A 21,903-nucleotide genomic window follows, 5' to 3' on the forward strand; every position below is an offset into this window, starting at 1 on the left:
TCAAGCTGGGCTAACAAATATGGGGATGACTTGGTCTATTGTGCACATTTATTTGCCATTACTATTTGAAATGTTGCACTAAACAGTAACTCAATTCTTATGTTATAAATTATAGTCTTTTATGTAACAAACCAAACCAAACCAAACCAAAACCCCTGAATATTGCTATGTGGTTCTCCCTAAAGCATGCACATTGCCCATATACCACACAGATGGTGTTGATGTCCAACCTTCTGCAACTAGCTATTTCTTACCCCAGCCTGAAATCCTCATTGGGTTAGAAAACAACCTAAGAATAAAAAGCAAAACAAAACAAAAACTGTAAGAACATTGCCCTGTAGAAGAAGAGCCCTGCTGAAATAAAAGGCAGGCTAGAACTCTAGGGTCCTGTCAGTTTGTTAAATATCCAAGAAGAGACCTGGAGGATCATTTGCTTCCAAATCCCACTTTTTGTTTGTTTGTTTGTTTCTGTGATGGGGGAGAGCAAACCCAGGGCCTCAGCATACTAGGCTTGTACTCTACCAGTGAACCACATCACCAGCCCCCAAGTCCTTTTTTTATGGTGAGGGTCGTAGGGCCCAGAAAATGAGTAAATGTGAACCAAAATATGAGACATGCTTCCCAGTTTGAATCTAAAGGGTCATAATTTTTTTCAAAGTTTTGATTACCTCTTACCCTGACAATAATAGATGGAATCCTCTAAGGAAACATCTGTGGTGAGCTGTGGGTAACAAAGGAGGTGCTAGGACAAGTTTCACTGTGATTGTGTTGTCTTCCCCTAGGACCTAAAGATCGACCAGAAAACTCCTCTACGGGTCCTTCACCGAAGACCCTTGGCTCTGAGAACTCGTGTCATCCACTCCATGGAGACACACTATGCAGATGAACATCATTTCCGTCTTTATCTGAAGACTCAAGCTGGAACGTATCCTTTCACCTGTGCATTGCAATAATCTAGCCGGAACTCTACGAGAGTTAATGCTGCCCTAGAAAATAGGTTCAGATTGGTCTGGGAGGCATTAGGGAAAGTATTACATTGGAAAGAAATCTGTTATTTTTTTGTTTGAGGTGTTTTTTTCCCATTAAATTTGTTTTTCAAGAGGACATTTTAAACTATGAGGTAGCAGTCAGTCCAATGTCCATTTTAAAGTTATTTATATTTCAGTTAATTACAGTGTTTTACATAGTGTTTAGCACATTGTAACTACTTAGAAAATACTTTCGATTGATTCATTTGCTTTCTGTACATATTTTGCAAGTCATGTATTCATGACCATTTTTGGGGTCTTCTTAGCATTTCAAGCATTTGTCCCAGATGATTAAACATAGTGGTGGACGAGAATGGTACTTTGCTTTTTTTTTTTTTTTTTGAGACAGAATCTTACTGTTTCCCAAGTAGGTCTTGAACTCCTGGGCTCAAGCAATCCTTCTGCTTCAGCCTCCCTCCCAAGTGCTGGGACAACAGGCATGTGCCACCATGCCCAGTGCACTTCACATATTGATCTTAACTTTATTTGGATGCTGGCCCAGAACAACAGAGAATATTCTTTTGCTGCATGTCTTGTGAAAAAAAGCAAAAACAGCACTTTAGATTACATATCATGGGGCTGGGGAGATAGCTCACTCAGTAGAGTGCTTGCCTTGTAAGCACAAGGCCCTGGGTTCGATCCCCAGCACCCAAAAAAGGAAAAAAAAAAAAAAAAAGTCATGGTCTTTTAGATTACATATCATTATTTGAGCAACATAAACTTTGTTGACAGTAATGCTGTGCTGGCAGTTAGCACCATTTTCTAAGACTCCTAAGAGTTTGTTATAAGTTCAGAGTTTAAATTTCCATAGTTCAAGTCTGGTCATTTGTTTATAACTTAATCTGACTTGTGAGGTTTTCTATCAGAAATGAGTTGTTGATTCACATATATCAGGGAGCTCCTGTAGCCTTAGCCTTGTGATCCAATAGCATGAAGTGATAAAATGCTTTCTAACTGGCATAAAAATAACAACAAACATGTATATAATAAAAAGGGGGAGGATTGAGTCACCCAATAACCCTTTCACTATATTGCTGCTGTAACTATTCTGCTTCTCTTTTCCCATCAACCTCTTCTCCTCTGCCCCAGGAGTGATCTGGATTTACTTGGCCAAATCAGGGATAGGTTATCTACTCCAAATATCTTCTGAAGTTTGTAGTTTGGATGTAGGGATGATTTATGTGACTGCAGTGAGCAGATCTTTGTATCTTTGTTGTTTGGAGTACATTTCCCTAGTGTGGATGGAATTTCAAAGAAATAACAGGTTTTTACATTGTATTTATGTTTTAATGCTAGGGATTGAACCCAGAGTTTCTCACATGCTGAGCACATACAATCCCACCACCGAGTTTTGCCTCCAACCACAGATTTTAAAACAAAAACAAACAAACAAAAACTTACTACCTAATTCTGGCTTTAGTTTTTGGGTGCCAAGGAGAAATGCAATGTCTTTTGGAAAAACTAATGTCTTTTCAATCCTATTAAAACATTTTCACATACATGTATTTAAGGTGTTGACAAGAAAGACTGGTAAAGCTTTAGATACCATACGATTATTCACATGCTAAATTTATTTTGTCTATACTCTGTATACATATATCACTCAGTATATTGAGCTAGCTTATTTGCTTTAAACCTTCTTCTGACTGTGAATGAAACCTCTCTGGACCTTTAAACTGGTTATTTTGGGACTTTTTTGGTCATCTCTCATTATTGTTATTCAGAAACAGCATTCTTTGAAGAAAGTGAGTAAAGGAATGGCAATTGTTGAGTTTAGCAAAAAAGACCATTACTAGATAATTACAAGTCTTATGTTTGAGTCAAAACACTCAGTGAAGGTAGAATGAATAAACTTTCAGAAAATGAAGACATAATGTCAGCATGTTATAGTGTTGATTTATTTATCTTCTAAGAATAAATGTGTTTTTCCTATTCAAATTCTATTAAATATTTTACCCTAAGTACTGGTTATATAACTCAACATTATTCTGGGTTTTTACTGAACACTGCATCCACTTGTATCTTTCAAAGATAAATATTTTCAAAGCTACTATAGAGTCCTGTGTGAGGAATATTAATCTTTCTAAGATCAAGTTCCAGAATTTGGTCATTCTTTCATATTTTAAAGACTTATGAAGGAAAAATACAAAGTCACTCCTAAAACAAAAACATAACAAAACAATCTTTTGTTAATAACTATATTAGCAAATAACTAGAACTTAGGTCCTTTTATAATTTTTATGAAGGACCTTTATCAAGATCAGGTATTTCCATTGTCTCTTCTATCATATTGGCACTAGATCATGTTACAAGAACAGCCATGATTGAGGTCATTTTATGTATGTGGAATCTACTATCTAGGTAGATGCCAATTGCCATTATTGAAAAATGGGACCAAGGTGACAAAATAGAAATTTTGGCAAAGAAAAAATTTTTAGAAGCACTGAATTATAACTAATTTTTTAAAATCCATACCCAAACCTTGGCACTTTGAGATGAGCTATAAAGAAAAAAGAAGGATGACTTTTGTTAAGTTCGTTGTAAACATAGGTCTCAGATAACCGATGTTGGCTGTCAGACTGGTAGAACCAGTTGTTCTAAGACACATCTAAAGTTAGAGCTCAAGACTAACCTCTCCTTTGTAACATTTCTGCTTTTATTATTTCCTTTTCACCTGTGAAATCTTTCCAGTTGATATTGCATGGCTATCCTCATTTTTTCCTTAAACAGACCCTAGCTACATTAAAGAGTTTGTACATGGAGACTTTGGGAGAACCAAGCCAAACATTGGCTCTCTGATGAATGTGACGGCAGACATTCTTGAGCTGGATGTGGAGGTAAACCACTTCACTGTGGAATGCACATTTGCAAATTGGAATTCAGCCAAAGTTATGCCCTTTGGCATTAAACCAAATAATACTTCCCCCCTTCATAGTTATTTCAAAGTGGCAAAACCTCACAGTAGGAAGGGACTGTCTTCTGAATTATTTTTTATAAATACAAGATCTTACATTTGATCCTTGTGAATATATAACTAATTTACTAACTGTGCTTTATATTTGGCATCAGATTGAACTCAAATGAGTGAATAAAATTATAAGTAGCCTTCATATGTCCTTTGGGACTCAAGGGTTTGTTTCCTATACCAGTTTCATTTTGTAAAGAATTTAAGGCAGAGTGCTTTTAATATATTTAGGACAGGGATAGAAAATGGGATGAGCTAGTGGTTACTAACAGAAGCAATTCTCAAAGGGATTCCTATGATGTGGTTCAAAAGTGTGATTCTCTACTTTTATAGTAATTGAAACAAGGTTAAATTCTAAAATAATTACAAGAACAAATTTTTCAGAAAATTCTTCACAAATATTTTCTTTTTCATTTGCGCATCAATACATATTGAACCACAAGTTGTGCTCCTTGATGAAAATCTGATTAGGAGTAGAGTCTCTCCCTACCTCCCGCCATACCCCATCCCACCCCATCCCAAAATCTTAGGAGTGGTTAGAATTTTGCATTTGAGAATAATATAAAATCTGTTTTTGTTTTGTTTTGTTTTTAAGTGAGTGTATTGTCCATTGTGAAAACAGGCGTGTTAATCAAACCATTATTAACTTACTGGCAATTCTTTCAAGTGTTCTCAGGTTAGATTTTATACAGCTTCTACAGTACAGCCAGAGACACCCTTCAGGGTTGCAGGGAGCTCTTTAGTGAGGCTATCATTTTAAGGAAGACAATGTTTAAGAAAACCCAACTGCATTCACTTTTTTTAAAACCTTAATTCTTAGGACAGCTGAAGAGTGTCAGAGCCATAGCTCCAGGTTTCTTAGGCCTAAGTGTCTATTGTAATTTTGATAGTGTTTGAGAATATAGCCATATACAAATCATTTCAATTTCTCAAACAAATATCACTGATCACAGTTGTGTGTGTTTAGAGTGGAGAAACTTTTTAAACACTATAGAATGTCTACCCTTCTCCACCCCAAACACACACAACTATGATCAGTGATATTTAATTTTGTTTGAGAAATTGAAATAAGATTTGTATATGGCTGTATTCTGAAACACTATCAAAATGTCTTTGAGATTTGGAAAACAATAGTTATTTGGACTTTTCTAATAATTTTTTAGAATCTGGAATATAAAGCGACTCATGAATTGATGAAAAAATCATTTTCAGTAAATCATTTCAGATTTTTAAATTATGTCAATAAAAGCCATGGATACAGTGGGTTTTTAAAAAGCCTTTTCTTAAAATAGGTCCTCCAGGGTAATTAAGATATGCTTTGTGCTTCTGGTATGTGATTGTTTATGTGGAGACAAAATAGACTGCTTACCATAATGCCAAGCAAAGTGAAGGCAAGTTGAGATAGAGATGAATCGGATTTTAAAAGAAATAAAAGTTCTGGTGAAGTAAAACAAAAAGACACTTAATTTTTTTCTAGTTCCAGGTGACCTTCCATATTTACTTCAGATTTAGATGCTAAATTACAAACAAGGCTATAGGTTTATAGACTACTTGAGTAGTCAGTGATGGCCAGCATATACGATGGTGGTCCCATAAGATTCTATCACTTAGTGACATCATAGCTGTCTTAGTCTGATTACGTACATTGTGATATTTGCATGACAACAAATCACCTAATGATGTATTTCTTAGAATGTGGGCCCCACAGTTCAGCTGCATGTGATTCTGTTAAATGTTGGCAGAATGAAAGTGATCAGAAGAATGAAAGTTGCTGAGACTTTTGAGGAAAAACTGGTATCTCCACTTGCCTTTGAATTTGTTTGCTACTTTACTCATAAACATTTTTAAATTTAAATTTATTGTCTTACACATCTAAAAGGTACAGTTATTAACCAGCCAAGTAACCAAATACTGCTATTCAGTTAATTCAGAAGCAGACCTTGGGCCCAAGAATCCCCAAAATAGACTTTGGTATTCAGTTGCTCTTTTCTTCAAATGTAATTTCTTCTATTACATTATATTAAAATTATTACCATCAAATGCTTATCAGAAAATAATATATTTGGGCCATTTTTTGGACAGTTCCTTGATTTCGTATCTAAATCTGTTGTAATAACTTTTTTTCTCCTTTTTAGTCTGTAGATGTTGACTGGCCACCTGCTCTGGATGACTAGCTTTCAGCTTTGAAGACAAAGAGTAGGGTTTTCTTGGCATGCAGCATACCCTGTAAAATGGTTGTTTACCCACCATAACGGTGTCTTGGAAACCATTTGGATCATGTTGATCTATATATTTTTAAATTTGTTATAACATCTCAGGATATGTGTATATTTTGTGTTCAATTGTTCTAAGGATGTCTTATGATTTTTCTCATTCCCTCTCTCACCCTCCCTAATGAAGCTATGAATAATGAAACCATTCTTCTTCCTAATTATTTTATTCAGAGAGATGCAAACAGGAAAAACTGTTAATCCAAGAAGTTGTAATTTCTTTAAGCAAGATTTCTTCCACAAGAGACATGTCACCTTTAAAATCATGTTCTAAATTTTTTAAATTATCTGAACAAAAGTTATACTGGATTTATGCAGCATAGTAGCCTATACTAAGATATCAAATGCAAATATGATATTAATTTTTTCCTGGGAGACTTCATGCAAGCTATTACCAATGGAAGTACTTTTGGGTGTGATTTGTGACAAATCCTAATGACCTCAAATTACTGTTTTGACAATCTAAAATTGTTAGTACATGTCTTCTGTGTTAGGAATTGAGGCACACTATGGTAAGAGACTTTAATAGAATTTTTAAATAGAGAAACAAGTGCCTTTAATAACTTCAATCCCAGAGTTAAGAATTTGAAAAATTGAGATTGCTAAAGGTAAACTGATACTATTTCACAATTTTTCATTATCCACTTTCAAACATTTTAATAAGGTAGATAGGATATTGTCTCTAATTTTATAAATATGGAAACCAAAGAATAAAAGTTAAATGATTTATCTAATATTGTTACTTTCATATCTAGCAGTAGGACTGAAGTATCTTAGTCCCTAGGGTCTTTCCTAATTAAACCCTATTATTGATCACCTCTTTCATGAAAGAGGTATCTGAGTGCCAAATAAACTCATCCAACCATAAGAAATGACTTTTGGAATTTAGATACCAAATCAAGGAACTGTCCAAAAAATGGCCCAAGTATATTTCAGACAGTCTTATCTAATTATCATTTGTTAATAAGTTAATCATCAGTTGATGAAGGGGAAAATATTAAAACACATTGAACCTAAAGAAAATGGATGGCTCATTAATAGTTTCAGAAAGGAAACTCATTAAAATTTCAGATTTAAGTGTAACTTCCACCACCTAATTCAACGATTTGAGCTTTTTTCAAGGACACATGTGACTTGGATAGTATTACTACTTCTCATCTCTATATTAAACATAGTTCATAGATTTACTTTAGATATCAGGAAAATGGTTTTGACATGAAAAAGTCAGCCTACCACTTTGAAACCATGTATTTACTCATATGTGAATAATAGTAATTGTTTCACTGTTCTCAATACCAAAAAATGAGAAAGGGATAATGGAAATAAACATTGATAAAAAAGAATTTGTGTGGATGTTTCTCAGTTTCTGGAGAAAATTTGCTACAAAAGATTTAAATAATTTATGGAAAGTCTTTAGCATGTTACTTTTGGCTCAGCTTTGAATCCAGTGGATCTGCAACGTGGAAGAATCGAGAACCTTCTTACCGAATTTAAATTAGAAGGTTTCTATTTCTTAAATTTTTTTTCCTAAGATGCAGAATAAACATTAGCTGTAAATACTTATTCCATGTGTTCATATAATTCTGAGACAAGTTGTTAAAAAATTAATGTAGGTCTGTTTAGGCAGAACTGGGAACATTAAGTAAGGAGAATATTATAATTTCCATCTTGCCTATAAAAATATTGCCTATATAAAATATTTTAAAATTAGTTTTGAGATTTCCTTCTTTAAATATTATTTAAATTAGAAATCTTTTAAGTAACATTTAAAGAGCCCTTTGTTCTTCTTGATTGGTATCTCTGTCCCAAATATAGTATGTGGTTTATTTTAGGAAAAACATCAACTCTTAATATCTGGAAAAGTCAAGAAAAAATAGAATTGGTAAAAATGAAAATTTTCCAAGTAAGATAACGTTACATTTGCAAGTTAAGTGAAGTAAATTTAGAAGTTAAATTACCACTTCATAAGAGAAAAAAAAAAAAAAACTTGCTTTAGCAGATCTTTTCTTTTGTTGCTTTATTCTTTGACTTTTACACGTGAGACTGAATTCCTGAATTTTAAAAAAATGGTGCTTACTCATTTTATAATGAAACTTACATGAAAGTAGCAAGAACAGAACAAAGAGCCTTCTTCCCTGAACAATTAAGCCAGTGATACCTCATCATCACAAATACATTAGTAATTCCTAGAATGATACAAATACCAAAATTTGGAAATTAACACTGATTATTGCTATCATGTAATCCACAGACCCCACTCGTCACTATTTGTCCCACCAGCAATTTTTGTTTTGTTTTTGTCACACCAGTATTTGTCATAGTCAAGTGATCACACTGTTGTTATGCCTTTTTTAAAAAATATTTTTTAGTTGTCTGGATTTTATTTATTTGCAGTGCTGAGAATCAAACCCAGTTCCTCACACATGCAAGGCAAGAACTCTACCACTGAGCTACAGCCCCAACCTGGTTGTGCTTCTTAGTGTCTCCACCAATCTGAAAGTTTGTCTTTCCTTGACATTCATTATTTCAACAGTTTTGAAGACTTCGGGCCAATTATTTTGTAGACTGTTTTCCTCTGAATTTGCTTCTTAAGATTCAGGTTGTATTTTTTTAAGAATATCACAGAAGAGATATGATGTTCTTCTTACATCTTATCTAAGGTGTCATACAGTTTTGATATATCTAGTTACTGATGGCTGGGCTTTGATCTGTTTACCAAACTGTTAAACTTTTATAGTTACTCTTTTCCCTTCATAAACAAGTATCTTAAAAAGATATCAAATTTTCACTCATTAGTTTTAGTATCCATTGAAGATTTTCACCTGAATCAATAATTACCATACTGATTGCCAAATACTGATTTTCGAGTTCCATCATTCCTTGTCTCATTTATTTCTATCACTGCGGGAACTTGTAGCTACCTTCCCTTTATTTTTTTACTGCTGGTGATTGAACCGAGGGCCTCACACATGCTAAGCAGGCACTTGAAGAGATACCTGCACTCCCATGTTCATTGCAGCATTTAAAACAGTCAATATAAGGAATCAAGTGTACTTCAATGAATGAAGAAAATGTGATATATTTCTACACAATAGAATAGTATTAATCCACAGAAGAGGAGGAAATCCTATCATTCATAACAACATGGATGAACCTGGAGGACACTTACATAGAAAAGGAAATAACACATGATTTCAGTTATATGTGGAATCTGAAAAAGGTAGAACTAGGAGGATGGAATGGTGGTTACCTGGGCTTGCGGGTAGTGGGGTTTGGGGAGATATTGGTAAAAGGATAAAAAATTTCATGTCAATTTTTTTTAAAAATTAGGGGCTGGGGTTGTGGCTCAGTGGTAGAGTGCTTGACTAGCATGTGTGAGGCACTGGGTTCAAATCTCAGCACCACATATAAACAAATAAAGGCCCACTGACAACTAAAAAAGTATTAAAAAAAAAAAAAAAGTTTTTAATAAGATGCACCAGAGACTTTGATCTTGACCCATCTCCTCCCTGCCTCCTTATTTTCCCTCTTTCCTGGCCCCCACCTTGTGAGAATGGAAAGGGCAGTAGTCTACCAAATTATAATTTCAAAGACAGTTAAACATGCAAGAATATCTAGGTATAGCATTCCCTAAAAACATAATATGTTTCCAAGCAACCAGATTACATTTCCCTATAAGTAAAATGCTGTATTAAGAAAATCTGATATTTTAAAAGTCAAATAACAAAATTTTAGAAAGGGTTTTAGAATTTTTTCATTTATTTATCAAGAAAAAAATCACTGTATACAAAGATATTACAAAGGTAAACATTCTGTACAATAAAAAGTAGTTTTAACAATTGAAAACTATTTCATCAATAGCATATTCAAAGGAACTCAATTAAATATGATATGACAAAGATAAGAATAACTCTTTGGTAACAGGGTAAATGGTAATGCCATTAAGGAAAGCAGAGGATGCAAGAGGAGACACCAGTTTTGTAAGTACATTCAAGTAGTTACAAAGCTGAAAATATGCGCACTAAGATTGCACAGGGGGAAAAACCAGCACCAACTGAAGACTAGGGTTGGGGCTCTAAAGGAAAACAGCCCTCAGAAATCCTGTCTACCACAGGAATGCCACAGGAGTATCCATAGCAGGGTGGTTAATAGGTAGGCTGTAAAAAGGGCAAGCAGAATAATGACTGATAAAAAAGACACTAGATTTTGACAATGGGCTTAGTCTTTGGTCACCTCTCCCAGTATATCACAGAAAACAGTAGGAGCAAAAGACAGACTGATAAACAAGGACAAGGAAGGACAGAAGTGAGGAAATGAAGAGGCAAGCACTTTTGAAATCAAGATAGGAAGGGAAAGAAGGAGCATGGTAGGAAAGGTTTATGCTATTGTTGGTTTTTGCTTGTTTTGGTCTTTTTTAGGCTGGAAAAAACATCTGCCATGTTTACACAAAGAAAGGAAGAACTAAATGGTGACATGAGGATACTGGAAATGAGATGGGAGCTAAATGAGGAGGAGGGATCGAATGCAACAAATGGAGGTTAGATAGGAAGAGCACTAAACTAAAAGTCAAAACTAAAATCAAAGTCCAGACACATTTAGAGATAAAGAAAAAACTTGTAGCCAAATGTATTTTAAGTTATAAATTCTATTGTCAGTAGCTAGCACCTGAAAAATGAAAAACTGAAATGCTCTAAACACAGATGTGACAGTCCCTAATTCAGTTTATAGTGGGAAAAGCTGCAAAACAACTCAATGCTTAGTTAAAATTCACTGACCTAACAGTTAAGTATTTAAAATCATCAGTGCTAATGCAAAATTATTAAGATTCTGTATTTTAAAAAAAAACTCACCACTTACCAATCACCATCTGGAGATACCCTGGGTTCATATTCTGAGCAGAAAAAAAAAATCGTACCTTAAGGTTTTTCTTTTTCTACTAAAACTATATTATGTGCGTATGATTTTTGAATTTCATATGACAGGTATTTTCTTTTGAAATCAAAACTTGAGAGATAGTAATGATATTTATGTGTTTTTCATCTTTTTATTTTGCTTTCTGGACTATTCTGACCCCAGTCTTATCTTGCTCTTCTGGCTAATTTCCAGTAATAGTCAATCGAGAATTTTTATTTACATGGATGGCATTTACACATACCCCATTTTGATGGAATTAACTAATTTATGTAAACTTGTTTGATTGTACTTTGTACAAGTGAAATGATGCAATTTCTAGATGAGAATATGTTTCATATTTAGGGTAGGTCCTACCTGTAAGATAAACTAGATCTTTAATATATTACCTAGCATAATGATAATTCCATCACAATTGAGATTAATGGCCAAATTCTGCCACCATTTTGCCACTGGGATTATTTTGCTTTTAAATAATTTGGAATATCATTATTAACACTGGACTTGAGTGATTCTAAATAAAAACCAATGTAACATCAAACAAAATGTAAAAACTATAAAAATCTAGTAATTAAAGCTATTTCTTTCAAAAAACAAAAGTTCTATTAACAATACACTAAATGTTCAATAAATATTTACTGCATGCTTAATGTGAGGCAGACTGTTCTACAAACTGGAGATTCAACAGTAAACAAAACACAAAAATTTCTTTCCTCCTGGAGCTTATATACCAGTAAAGGAAACAAACAGTGAACAAATGCTCAGTAATCACAGTTATAGTGAGAGAACATTTAAGGCAGAGTAATACCAAGTAATACCAAGTACAAAGTGTATCAGGCAGGGATGTACCTGGTGCTCTGAGGAGGAGCATTAAGGTCAGAGTGCTTGGAGCTGTCTGAGGAGGGGGAAATGATAATACATGGGGTAGGAAAGGATGCCTAGGCCTACTAATTTTAAGCACTATGACCCTTACTCTGAGATGGAGACCAGCTGGATGTTTTTGAGCAAATATGATTTGACATGTTTTAAAAGTAATTACTCTGGCTACATTATGGGGTACACACTATAGGAAACAAGGATGTAAGGAAGGTTTTGGAGGTTACAGCTTTAATCCAGGTAAGTGACGAGGACAGCTAGGAACAGGGTGCTGATAGTAGAGGTCAAAAGACAGCGTTGGACATATCTTGAAGGCAAGGCCTACTGGATTTGCTGATGGATCAGATATGGGAGATCAAAGAAAAAAAGATCAAGGATGACTCCAAGGTTTTTGGCCTGAGCAACCAGAAGCATGGCATTGCCATTTACTGAGTTGGGGAAGACTGAAGGAGAAGCAAGTCTGGGAGGGAAAAATCAAGAATTCAGGTTTGGATATGTTGAGTTTGAGCTTTAATTAATTTATAGATAAAGCTATCAAATAGGCAGTTTAATGAGATCACAGGGAATGAAGACACCTAAGAAAAAAAGAGGTCCAAGGAAACTTCCTCTTGAAAATATGGGTGTAAAACTAAAATTGAAAGCCACTTTGAAGATACGGATGTAAATGTTATAAAAGGTAGAAAACCTCCCATACCTCGAAAGCTTACTTCAACTGCCTTCTCCAATTTAACATTTTAAAGAAGTTTTGATGTACATATAAATCTAAGAAACTCCAAGAAGTCTCAGAAAACCCCATAGGGGTCACTTTGGCCCATGGGCATCAAAATAATCAAGAATGTATTTTTCCAATGACACAGTCATTACAGATTTTACCTTAAATTTGCTTGAAAGCAAATATTAATTAGTTCATTTAAGAATACATTAAGAATGTCATAAAAGAAATACATACTTAAAAAAAATCATATGCAAAGGAGTCGCTCAATTGTTCATTTTGCATTGTGCCAATGCTTGAATACTGACTATTTTGAACAAAATTATGATTGTTTGGATTAGTACCATTTGATGGTCCTGATTCATTTATCAGGTTGTTATCTGCACAACTGAAGTCAGATCGCTCAAATGCATCTGATTGTGAAACAAAAACAGTACCAGAGCTGGTGCCTGCTGACATACTGGAAGAGGACATCTGATGGAGCTGCCTCAAGTCTCTTGGATCTAACACTGAATTACATGAGGGGTTTTCAAGATTCATGCTCACAAGTCTTGGGTTATCAGTTTCCCCCATGTTATCAGTGCTGGTTGTTATCATATTCACAGGGCAATTAGGCAGCATGTTGGCATCAGAAATACCATATAAGTCAGCTGGTGACATGGATGATGATTCCATTCTGCCTATGTCATCAGTATTGTTATAAATGCAAGCATTTACATCACCAACAGGCATGTCCAGGAATGATGAGATGCCTTGAGAATTAGTGGAAACTGTCCCTGTTGAAAAACTACTCAATGGATTTGTATTGACTGAGCGTGAGGTAGGGTGGGCCATCGATGACCAGCTTGAAGGAGGCTGAGGTACCATTGCAGATATGGCTGAAGCATGATGTGACAATCCACTGGAGATGGGCACAGGTGAAGAATAGTAGGATTCTCCTTGACTAGAAACTCCTGAAGATCTAGGCATTTCTGCCAAAACTGTACTATGAGAAAACAAGTTTGATTCTGTGGGGGAAAAATGTATTTCACAAAATTAAAATGAACAAAATTATAAAAGTCATTATTGCAAAATTAAAATTGCAAAAATACATTGTTACAGAGAAATTGCAAGAGTACTGATTTAACATTTCAAATAAAATGTTTTTCAAAGCACTACAATTATTACACAAGTCCAAATGAATTCTGTAACATGTAAGTTAATAAATGCATTTAAGATGAATTTTTTTAAAAAAATATATTTTTAGTTGTCAATAGACCTTTATTTTATTTATATGTGGTGCTGAGAATCAAACCCAGGGTCTCACACATACTAGACAAGCACTCTATCACTGAGCCACAACTCTAGCCCCTTAAGATGAATTTTTAAAGTTATTTTGGCATATATAATTTTAGTTCATTTAAATTGAAAATCCAGTCCTATACATGTATTTCTTAAAAGTGAAAGATAAATAATGGAATTTCACTTAACAGGAATCAAACAGCCAAATCATTTCATACCTCTCTACTTTTAAGAGAAAATGGAGGGATGGAGAAAACACTCATTAGGGATGGCTAAAAACTATATATAACTGAAGATACATTAAGATATGCCCCCTCAAGTAGTAGAAAATCCCCAGTAAGAAAAAAAATTAAGGAAAAAATTTCTGTATTTACTTATATATTATACAAATGTTGTATATACTAAACCAGGAAAAGTGTTAACATAAAGATGTAAGAGAAAAAAAGACTTATAGTTATAGAAACCAAGGAGTTGTCAAATTTTTTTCTCTAAAGGGCCAGATAGTATTTTATGCTTTGTGAGCTATACAGCCTCTGCTAAAATCATTCAGATTCTGTTGCTGTAGTTAAAAAAAAAAAAAAAGAAAAAGAAAAGAAAAGAAGAAAGAAAAAGAAAAGGCAGCTGTGACTGGAAATGTTATCTCAGTGATAGACCACTTGCCTGGCATAAGTGAGGCCCTGGGTTTGATGCTCAGCACTGGCAGGGTGGAGGAGGGAAGGCAGCTGTCATCATATGTCATCAAATGAGCATGGCTGTGTTTCAATAAAACTTTACTTATAAGAAAAGTGATAGCCAGACCTAAACCATTTCTTCATGACACACTATAGTTAAAAAAATTACTACTGTATGAACAAAATGTATTTTCTCAGTTTCCAACGCAATCTACAGAAGCAGAGCTGAATCCATTCAATGTTGAAAGCTTGAAAAAATTTATGGGAGAGGAAAATATCAAAGAAACATTTATCCTTAAAAATGGAATTCCAATTTATTGTGCAAGGAATTTTCCACAGGGGATAAAATACCTTTTTTGATGAATCTTCCTTCTTCGATTGACCCTACTGGACCAAGTCTTGGTCTCTCAGGAAAACTGACTGTTATGATAAAGTTTTTCCATTATTAAATGTAATTTGAAAAATAATTTATCAATTAAAACTTTAAAAACTGAATAAAGCAAATAACAATCTATTTAAATATGAATCATACAAAATATTCTTACCACAATCCTGCCACAGTTTCTGGAACAGTAGAGTGGTTTTTTGTTTCTTTGATTTATTGCCATAAGTATCTGATTAAAAAGAAACCAGGTGAATCATCAAGGAATTATATTTCCTCTCCATTAATAAACAAATAGGTGCTTTATTAGTATACAGAATATGCTTTAAATGTACATTTTGCATCTATTATATATAAAGATATACATATGATTTAATAAGTACATTATAATACCTCTAAGTCAATATCAACTAATGAAAGGTCTGATAAGGACCAAAACAGGAAACACTTTCTAAGTGGCAAATTTTCCATCTATAAAAAGGGCACACTAAGGACAAAAATAGATACTCCAAAATAAAACAATTCTTTTGTTTGTTTTGGTACTGGGGATTGAACCCATGAGCTCTTTATCACTGAGCTATATCCCAAGTCCTTTTTTTTCTTTGTACAGAGGATTGAACTCAGGGGCACTTAACCACCGAGCCATATCCCCAGCAATTTTTCTTATATTTTGAGATGAGGTCTCACTAAGTTAAAGCATCGCTAACTTGCTGAGGCTTGCCTCAAACTTGCCTCAGCCTCCCAAATCATTAGGATTATAGGCATGGGCCACCATGCCTGGCTAAAACAGAAATGTTAATAAATAATTTAGATGAAAATCTGTATTCCAACAAAACAGAAAGTACTGAAGACACAAATTTCTAGAGACATATGCTCCTCCCAAACTGAACCAGGACATACATGATTTAAACAGATCAATATCAAGCAATGAAATAGAAGAAGCCATTAAAAATCTACCATCCAAGAAAAGCCCAGGACCAGAAGGATTTTCAGCCGGGTTCTACAAGACCTTCAAAGAAGAACTCATTCCAATACTTCTCAAAGTACTCCAGGAAATAGAAAAGGAGGGTACCCTACCAAACTCATTCTATGAAGCTAATATCACCCTCATACTCAAACCAGGAAAAGACACATCAAGGAAAGAAAATTTTAGACCAATATCCTTGATGAATATAGATGCAAAGATCCTTAACAAAATATTGGCAAACCGTATCCAAAAACATATTAAGAAAATTGTGCACCATGATCAAGTGGGGTTCATTCCTGGAATGCAAGGATGGTTCAACATTCGTAAATCAATAAACATAATCCATCATGTCAATAGACTTAAGGATAAGAATCATATGGTTATTTCAATTGACTCAGAAAAAGCATTTGACAAAATACAACACCCCTTCATGCTCAAAACACTAGAAAAAATAGGGATAGTAGGAACATACCTGAACATTGTAAAGGCTACTTATGCTAAGCCCATGGCCAACATCATTCTTAATGGAGAAAAACTGAAACCGTTCCTTTTAAAAACGGAACAAGACAAGGATGTCCTCTTTCACCACTTCTATTCAACACTGTCCTCGAAACTCTAACCAGAGCAATTAGGCAGACTAAAGAAATTAAAGGGATACGAATAGGAAAAGAGGAACTTAAGCTGTCACTATCTGCGGATGACATGATTCTATATTTAGAGGATCCAAAAAACTCCTCCAGAAAACTTCTAGACCTCATCGATGAATTCAGCAAAATAGCAGGCTATAAAATCAACACACCTAAATCTAAAGCATTTTTATACACAAGCAACAAAACAGCTGAAAGGGAAATGAGGAAAACAACTCCATTTGCAATAGCCTCAAAAAAAATAAAATACTTGGGCATCAATCTAACCAAAGAGGTAAAAGATCTCTACGATGAAAACTACAAAACACTGAAGAAAGAAATTGAGGAAGACCTTAGAAGATGGAAAGATCTCCCATGTTCTTGGATAGGCAGAATTAATATTGTCAAAATGGCCATACTACCAAAAGTGCTATACAGATTCAATGCAATTCCAATTAAACTCCTAATGATGTACCTCACAGAAATAGAGCAAGCAATCATGAAATTCATCTGGAAGAATAAGAAACCCAGAATAGCTAAAGCAATCCTTAGCAGGAAAAATGAAACAGGGGTATCGCAATACCAGAACTACAACTATACTACAAAGCAATAGTAACAAAAACGGCATGGTATTGGCACCAAAATAAACAGGTAGATCAATGGTACAGAATAGAGGACATGGACACAAACCCAAATAAATACAATTTTCTCCTACTAGACAAAGGTGCCAAAAATATAAAATGGAGAAAAGATAGCCTCTTCAACAAATGGTGCTGGGAAAACTGGAAATCCATATGCAACAGAATGAAACTAAACCCCTATCTCTCACCCTGCACAAAACTCAACTCACAATGGATCAAGGACCTTGAAATCAGACCAGAGACCCTGCATCTTATAGAAGAAAAAGTAGGTCCACATCTTCACCTTGTTGGCTTGGGATCAGACTTCCTTAACAGGACTCCCATAACACAAGAAATCAATAACTGGGATAGATTCAAACTAAAAAGCTTTCTCTCAGCAAAGGAAACTATCAGCAATGTGAAGAGAGAGCCTACAGAGTGGGAGAATATCTTTGCCACTCATACTTCAGATAGAGCACTAATTTCCAGAATCTATAAAGAACTCAAAAAACTCTACACCAAGAATGCAAATAACCCAATCAACAAATGGGCTAAGGAAATGAACAGACACTTCACAGAAGATGATGTACAAACAATCAACAGATATATGAAAAAATGTTCAACATCTTTAGTAATAAGAGAAATGCAAATCAAAACTACCCTAAGATTCCATCTCACCCCAATTAGAATGGCAATTATCAAGAATACAAGCAACAATAGGTGTTGGACAGGATGTGGGGAAAAAGGTACACTCATACATTGCTGGTGGGACTGCAAATTAGTGCAGCCACTCTAGAAAGCAGTGTGGAGATTCCTTAGAAAACTTGGAATGGACCCTCCATTTGACCCAGCTATCCCACTCCTCGGCCTATACCCAAAGGACTTAAAATCAGCATACTACAGAGATACAGCCACATCAATGTTCATAGCTGCTCAATTCACAATAGCCAGACTGTGGAACCAACCCAGATGCCCTTCAATTGATGAATGGATAAAGAAACTGTGGTATATATATACAATGGAATATTACTCAGCTATAAAAAATAATAAAATTACGGCATTTGCAGGCAAATGGATGAAATTGGAGAATATCATGTTAAGTGAGATAAGCCAATCTCAAAAATCCAAAAGAGGAATGATCTCACTGATAAGCGGATGATGACACTTAATGGGGGGTGGGAGGGGGACAAGAATGGAGGAAGGAGGGACTGTATAGAGGGAAAAGAGAGGTGGGAGGAGTGGGGGGAAGGAAAAAAATAACAGAATCACTCAAACATCATTACTCTATGTAAATATATGAATATGCAAATGGTATGCTGTTACTCCATGTACAAACTGAAACAACATGTATCCCATTTGTTTACAATAAAAATAAATTAAAAAAAAAATTAGATAATCTGAAATTATTCCAGATTAATCAAACCTTCTTAAGAAAGAGATGCAAACAGCATAAGGAAAAAAAATGAAAAATGTTCAGAAAAAATATATAAATTATGAAAACATAATGACTGAACGTGTCTTCCATGTAGCAGGATCAACTTTAAGACATATATAAACCAAAACCACCAAAGTGCCATACCTTTTTCATCCGGCAGATACCTAAAATCCATAGATTCACTAACTTCCTGGTCAGAAGGTCTCCGCAGCTGCATTTTTACTGTTACTGGTTCAGTTATAGCTTTGCAATATGGAGGAGTCTTGAAAACAATGGCTACTTGACGGTGCACATCAGCTTGTGAAAAGTTACCTTTTGCTTCCCAATCGTTCAAAACAAAACGAACTTCTATGTCATCTAGTAAATAAGTCAAAGGAATAAAACAATGGAAAAGCAAAGTAAACTATATGGATTAATTTAAAATACACTCTGAATAAGACAAACAAAATAAATACCTTTCTGAACTTTGTCACAAAGTAGAAATATTTCATCTCCTCCTCTGACACTTCCACAGTTCTTGTTTACACGACAAATCCTTAATTCTGCAGTATTTGGAGCACCTAAATAGAAATGATTTTTTAAAAATGGGTTTCTACTTTAATAATACACTTTGTCCTGTTGTAAGGGGAAGCGTTTTAGGGAAATCATTTACAAAACAGATAAAAGTTTTAATGTACAGAGAAAAGACATTTAAATACATTAATCATCCACACCTGTCACTTTCTTTTTTAACTGCTTAAATAATCTGGTTTAGAGCTGTATGACTCATTTCTAGGCAATGACATTTTCTCCCTGCTTCTAAATTCTGATTCTTCCAATCTATCCCACACACTGTTACCAGATTAATTTTTTTTTATTTTCTGGTACTGGGCACTGAACCCATGGGTGCTTTTACCACTGAGCTATATCCCTAGTCCTTCTTATTTTTTATCTTGAAACAGGGTCTCGCCAAGTTGTTGAGAGTCTTGTTAAGTTATTAAGATTATTGGTGTGTGCCACTGCACAGCTAGATTAATCTTAAATCATATCCCTATCCGTAGGGCAATACAATTTCCATGTTTTCTTTTACCTGGTCAATATGACTAAACAGTTCTCCCTGGCATTCACTGCTTTCTATGATAAGGATGCTATGATCTACGTTTACAGCTCTATATCTCACTAACCTACATGGAAAACAGGTATGGTAAGACACCACTGGTAAATATTTGTGTGTGTGTGCAGCTAAAATATTTTGGAGGGCAGTGTCAGTCTTCAAATGATAAATTTCTATATCTTTTATTCTGGGATTTGTCAACATTTCTACTTCTGTAGATTTATGCCAGAGTAATATTTGCACAAGATATTCCACATACAAGGATATTTATCACAATAAAATTTATTAGGGCAAAATGAGAAGGAAAAAAATCCAAATGTCCCATAAAAGGATGATTTAATAAAATTACAATATAGGCATATAATGAAATATATAACTATTGAAAAGAATAATGTAACCAAGAAGAAAAGAGGTTCAAGATAAATTGCTAAGAAAAAATTGTTTTTAAGATCAGTGATGATTTTTTTAAACTATTATTGTGTGAATGACTGATGATGATGTATTTGTTGGTAGAAAGAAGAAACGTAAAATATGCATCTGAGGACAGTGATTATCTTTGGAGGATTAAAATTATGGGATATTTACTCTCTTTGTGATATGTATGTTCTACAGTGTTTGAATTTTTCTTATCATGAAAATACTGTTTTCCCAAATACCAGAAAAAAATTTTTTTTAATTAAACTAGTATTAAAAACCAAGCAAAGACTACAAATACAAACAAATAAAGCACTTACGGTTATCATAAATGGGGTTAGAGACAACAGGAGGAAGAGCCGTTGTCAAATTACCAAGTTCATCAGGGAGGAAAACTTGAAAACATAGTCTCACAACATTGAGATCACAGTCTTCAATATCAAGCAGCTGTTGTTCAGGGACTGAAGAAGTATAGACACAATTTTTAGAATGCAGAATAGTCATATAGAGCTAAAATCCTATTAGGTCTTAATCCCCATCCATTCTATCCAATAACCTTGAGTAGCTACCAAATCTGTACTAACAAAAATAGAATGCAACCAATCTCAAGGATGCCTTTTATTATTATCGAGTAGTCACTAACAGTAGTATCTGATAAATTATAGCCTGTTCAGGAAGTAACTATTCTAGCAAGCTGAGACTTAAGAACCCCAAAATGACATTAATAACAAACTGATTTTAAAAAATGGATGCAAGTTATACACAATAGACAAGAGATATTCATTCAACAAATCTATATTTGTTTCAGCCTAAATTATCTTCTAAATCTTCCAGGTATTATTTCCTTAGTTTTACAGATGAAGAGTTGATTTTAAAAAGATAAAATTACTTGTCCAAAGTTTCACAGTTAGGAAGTGGTAGGGCGGAAATCAAATCATTGAATCCAGAGCTTATGCTTTTAAAAATTCAAACTCTAGGGCTGGGGATATAGCTCAGTTGGTAGAGTGCTTGCCTTGCAAGCACAAGGCCCTGGATTCAAATCCCCAGCACCGCCAAAAAAAAAAAAAAAAAAAAAAAAAAAATTAAAACTCTACTAGAAAATTTTACTTATAGTCCACATAAAAATGACATACATAAGAATATCTACTAAAATTTAGATCTACATTTTAGGAATGAAGTACCAAGAAGATACCAGATGATGTAACATACGATGTAATATAGGTAGTTTCTACAAGATACTTCATGTACAAATTAAGTTTGCTTTAAAAAAACAAATGAAAACTTGGCAGTTCTGAAAAAAAAAAAACCTTATGACAGAATAAAATATAAGCACAGTTTGTTATATTGATGTTTGAAAAAACTCCATTCCAACAAAAAATATTACTACATTTTCAAATAATACCATAAACTATAGCAAATCATAAACAATATAGCCATATTTTTAAAGCATTAATATACATATTAAATTTTATAAATTTTAGATTTTTAAAAAACATAAAATATTAAAATGTAAAATACTAAGTTTGAAAAAGCAGTTAACCAAATTCCTTAGTACTACAGGCAATAACTAATGAAAACAATTTTGTAATGTTTTAATTTGATGGCACTCACAAAAGTCTCAGTAATTATCACAACACTTAAATTTGTCTCAG

At 34.1% G+C, this 21,903-nt stretch overlaps 2 protein-coding genes across 8 annotated transcripts in view; one reads left to right on the top strand and one right to left on the bottom strand.

Annotated features, from left to right (window-relative positions):
• Window positions 1–7,606, top strand: part of PUS10 (pseudouridine synthase 10) — a 103,522-nt gene extending 95,916 nt beyond the window's left edge. For all 6 annotated transcript variants that reach the window (XM_079109716.1, XM_079109715.1, XM_079109714.1 and 3 more), the window contains 3 exons: window positions 783–925; window positions 3,766–3,865; window positions 6,129–7,606. In XM_079109716.1, coding sequence (XP_078965842.1) covers window positions 783–925; window positions 3,766–3,865; window positions 6,129–6,167 — 282 coding nt within the window. In that variant the 3' untranslated portion in view covers window positions 6,168–7,606. The remainder of the gene's footprint in view (window positions 1–782; window positions 926–3,765; window positions 3,866–6,128) is intronic.
• A 3,846-nt stretch (window positions 7,607–11,452) lies between these two features.
• REL (REL proto-oncogene, NF-kB subunit) overlaps window positions 11,453–21,903 on the bottom strand; it is a 33,792-nt gene continuing 23,341 nt past the window's right edge. Inside the window, exons 5-10 of one of the 2 annotated variants that reach the window (XM_079109711.1) lie at window positions 20,572–20,712; window positions 19,200–19,304; window positions 18,889–19,101; window positions 15,260–15,328; window positions 15,066–15,134; window positions 11,453–13,742 (exon numbers count right to left, since the gene is read on the bottom strand). In XM_079109711.1, coding sequence (XP_078965837.1) covers window positions 13,000–13,742; window positions 15,066–15,134; window positions 15,260–15,328; window positions 18,889–19,101; window positions 19,200–19,304; window positions 20,572–20,712 — 1,340 coding nt within the window. In that variant the 3' untranslated portion in view covers window positions 11,453–12,999. Of the gene's footprint in view, window positions 13,770–15,065; window positions 15,135–15,259; window positions 15,329–18,888; window positions 19,102–19,199; window positions 19,305–20,571; window positions 20,713–21,903 lie in introns of both variants that reach the window. The other variant, XM_079109710.1, reaches the window with a different exon arrangement.

The sequence above is a fragment of the Sciurus vulgaris genome (genome assembly GCF_902686455.1).
Source record: "Sciurus vulgaris genome assembly, chromosome: 14".
NCBI lineage: Eukaryota > Metazoa > Chordata > Mammalia > Rodentia > Sciuridae > Sciurus > Sciurus vulgaris.